This window comes from Anneissia japonica, unplaced genomic scaffold (assembly GCF_011630105.1).
Source record: "Anneissia japonica isolate Jap-2015-1 unplaced genomic scaffold, ASM1163010v1 scaffold4988_len2956909_cov206, whole genome shotgun sequence".
In the NCBI taxonomy this organism is placed as follows: Eukaryota; Metazoa; Echinodermata; class Crinoidea; order Comatulida; family Comatulidae; genus Anneissia; species Anneissia japonica.
The window spans coordinates 2,282,591-2,286,856 of record NW_022696345.1 but is presented as its reverse complement, the minus strand read 5'-3'; the positions used below and the strand labels follow the sequence as shown (position 1 = coordinate 2,286,856).

Here is a 4,266-nt window from a genome sequence, read left to right as displayed (position 1 = left end):
TTGCATACACCTATGAACACCAATTTAGTAAACAAACAGTACATACACAATTAGTTGATTAATGTAGTACTGTAATCAGTTGTTTATGGCCTACAATTTGAAAAAAAGTTAAACATTTCCATCTAACTGGTTTTTGCCTTCTGGCAGGTTCTAGCAAAGTAATTCCTCAATTTAATCTCTATGATGCACCCTTTATTTCATATCGGCATAAAGCTCATCCAGTTAAGGACAAATAGAATGCACACAGTAGAGGCATAGCATCTACACTTTTAAATTTCCTATAAAATATTACAGTGTTGCAAAATTGGACATATGGGTCAGACCTTCTATAAAACACCACCAACAACAAATAATATTCAAATGAATAGGGAAAACCAACAAACTTGCTTGAGCTTCCCTTTTCTGACAAGGCAATAAATATAACAATAAACTTTGTGGTACTGTATAAACCTCATTCACTGTAAGCTTACTTTGCTATTAAACCACATTTCAAATGGTAAACATATACAGTAGTTCAGACAAGAGTAGAAAAGTGTGATTTAAGTTTCCTTTTTCTTTTGAATTTAATAAAAATCAGTTAAAAAATAAAATAAGTTGTTAAAAAAACAAAACACAAGGTCGATAAAAAATATACAATTAAGTAATTAAACATATAAAAGATGAACATTTTATATAAATATAATAAATGAAATGAATATAATATATAATATATAAAATGAAAAGAATGCAACCAAATTAATATATAAAAAAATATAATGTGTTAAACTCACCTTTTCTAGTCTACATTCCAAATCAAATATATTAACCTCCACATCCTCAAGAGAGGCTCTGAAAATACAATTGAAGCAAATATCTGGTGAGTTTTATTTTTTTTTTTTTGCAGATGATAGTTTTTATTGCAGTTGATCATTATATTTTTGAGTGATGGATATCAAATATCTGCATGACCTTTTACATTTTTATCAACTGTATTTTTTTAATTGCTTTGTGTGTTTGTATTTCCACAGGACAAATGCATTTCCAGTTGTTTTATTGGACAATAAATGTTATCTTATCTTTATTTTATTTTATTTATTTTCCCAGGCAACAGCAAACATAAAATTCGCCACTTACAGGAGGGAACACAAACATCAAACGGATACATAAATATAGTAAACGTGAAGAATACAAAAATAAGTACAAAATAATAATATTAATAATAATAATAATAATAATAATAATAATAATAATAATAATAACAATGTGATAATATCAGATTAAGTGGGCCTAATATGTAAAATATGTCTAACACTGTTACGGAACATAGAAAAATTATCACTAAAAATATCAATATCAGGATTCCTTAAAACAAGAGAATTATAGGCCTAAGCTAAGCTTAATCTAAAATAAAACCATTTTTTAAGCACGTTTACTAAAGGGAATATGAAAAGTAGGATTATTTATATATTATCTTGATCCCAGACTGAAATTCATGGTTCAATCCGACAAACATAAACTTTGCTTGCCAATAACAAATAGGTGCTGAAATGTATGAGCTTAGAGAAGAAATATTTTGTTGATGAGAAAATCAGTAGATAAAATCTGAAGTGTGTGGTGGAGTAGAAACAAATATTGGTAGTTCAGAAGACAAACGTGCAATACAAAGATTTGATTAATTAATTGACAACTACAGTACAGGGGTGGCGCAATGATTTGCCTGACTGGGGAGGGGGGCAAGGTCCCGGACTAGGAGTCAGATTTCCGAGACAAAAGCAAAGTGGGCATGGTCAAGCTTCGATTAAAAGGTTGCGAAGTGAAAATTTTGACAATTTAGGGGTTTTCAAAGGCTTATTTAATCGATTTTAGGCTACTAATATGTAGAAAATACATAATTTTTTTTCTCGAAGAATTTGGTTTTTCTCCTCGATGGATGGGGCCAGCTCTCCCCGACGAGGGGGCCCTGGCACCCCGCCCCTTCTGGCACCATCCCTGGTACAGTAGACGAACCATCTAATAATATCATTCACATAATTATCAATAGTTAGAGAGGCATAATATACAGTAAACAGACAGATTAGGTATTGATTTTCTATGTACAGTATGTATAGCTATGTTGCTAATTTGGTAGATTGTGCATACGGTACCGTAAACTCTCAGTCATGCATCATTAAATAATTCTCTATATCTATTAACCTAACCTTTACCAGTATTAACCTAACCTTTACCAGTATTAACCTAACCTTTACCAGTATTAACCTAACCTTTACCAGTATTAACCTAACCTTTACCAGTATTTCCTCCATGGTATAACCAACAGGATGCTGTCATCTCAGCCTTTTTTAGTATTTATTTATTTCCTCATGCAACATAATCATATAAATTATGACAATAAATACAGTAGCATCTCTTAGTTCTATTTGAATACAAAAATTCTCACTTATATTCTCAATAATAATTAATTAATTTAAAAATCATTATAAAGGTTTAGTTTAAACTCTAACCTAAATGAGGTATTTGGAATATTATACAGTGGATTTATTGCGGCTCCAATGATCAGCTGAGCTGAGGAGCACTGAACAATTCCCCAAAAACTGATGCAGTTTGTATGTCAATTGATGTAATGGCATGTCAGTTTCTCCAAATTGTTCCTTTCCTGCTTTCTTTAACTGTTATCATTATTTCTTTTTGATACTCTCTAATTTCCTTGTGTTCATGGATCCTCTCAATTGTGTTTAGGATGCTACAGAAACTTAGTTTTCTGAATAAATTATTATTGCTGGACAGTATATACTGTACTTTCCAAAGACTAAAATGCATCCAGAGCTTAAGTGTAAAAATATGTTTGAATTTTCATGGTTAATCCTAGCAAATAATATCAGCACTCTCCTAAACAAATGATTCCACTTGTATTATAGTCCATACAGTACTGCTAAACAAGGCCTGACTGAGTGGGGAATATATCCTCTGTGTAAAAAAATAGGCCTAGAAATCTGTCTGTGCTTCAGAAATTAAGGGCAGATTTATGTGCAGATTTTGGAAAAAATTATAATCAATGCTAAAGCAGTAGCTATGCTTCTGTGCACCTATTTTCATAGCAACATTTGCACGCATATTTTAGCTAGTGTTTTGATCCATCATCCACGCAATTAAAGTACAAGTTTTTTACAGTATGGCTTGTCGGTAGGCAACCCTCCTTCCTACTATATTAAAGGCCTATCTATGAAATCAAACAATTAACAATAGGGCTATCTGGCTTAGTCTAGGTTAGGTTGGCATAGGCTAGACCACCACATTATATTCGGCCTGGCCTAGCCTGGGTAAGGACCTATATATAGTGAGTAGGCACCCTACATACTAGGGCTAGATACGGTGTCTCAAAAACACTGCAGAGACCTGAAAAACAGAGACCCAAGACTGGGTACCCACTCGAAAACAGCAACCCGATACCTCGATAGGCCTATGCCTACTCGAAAACTAATCTATACTACTAACTAACTAATAATACGGAGTCTGAGACCTCAAAAACAGAAACCCACTAAAAAAAAAATCAGAAAAATTGTCCTATACTAGTTCTAGGCTCTAGTCTATGTCTAGTACTGTAGCTAGGCCTAGAGGCTAGGCAAGTCAATACCAAGGACCAAGAAAGGGCCAGGCTCGGAAGCACATCTCCTCCTACCTTACCTACCTACCTAGGCCTAGTAGCTAGGCCTAGGCCTACCCCTACCTACGCCTCTAATCTATAGTATGAATAGGGCCCAGCCTAGCTAGTAGGCTAGGCTGGGCCCAGGGCTTAGAGGCTAGGAGAATTATTCTAGGCTACCGACTTTAATTTATTGTGCTTAATATCAAGGTATTTACTGTTATGTTACAGATAAAGATTCTAACGTACCTAAACCTGGGTGAATCTTTTAAGCACTCATCAAATGATATTTTGGGTATCATCTTTAGGACCCAACCTAGCCTATATCTCGGTCAGCCCACGACACACAACAAAACATTGATCAGCAAACTTGGTATGAGACGTCGTTAGTGCATTCAGTTTTGGGTCTTTAACGTAACTAGGCCTTTGCTTTGTAGTTCTGCCACCGACTCGGCACTTCACCAACTTGGCCCATGAAAACAAACCCGAATCTTGTAAGTTTGGCCTTTGACCAACTGAAATCATAACCAACTCGGCCCAAACACCAATATTTTATGAAAAAAAATGCATTGTATCACGAGTACAGGACGAATATTTGTGCCTAAAAAAATTACGTTCTAGTAATAAGCCAAACCGTGTTTGTTTTT

General features: G+C 34.3%; 1 protein-coding gene across 1 annotated transcript in view; it reads right to left on the bottom strand.

Annotated features, from left to right (window-relative positions):
• The window catches only part of LOC117101859 (arf-GAP with coiled-coil, ANK repeat and PH domain-containing protein 2-like), a 33,495-nt gene extending 29,470 nt beyond the window's left edge, over positions 1–4,025 (bottom strand). Inside the window, exons 1-2 of the mRNA XM_033241973.1 lie at positions 3,869–4,025; positions 771–828 (exon numbers count right to left, since the gene is read on the bottom strand). Coding sequence (XP_033097864.1) covers positions 771–828; positions 3,869–3,921 — 111 coding nt within the window. The 5' untranslated portion in view covers positions 3,922–4,025. The remainder of the gene's footprint in view (positions 1–770; positions 829–3,868) is intronic.
• Between the last annotated feature and the right edge of the window lie 241 nt (positions 4,026–4,266).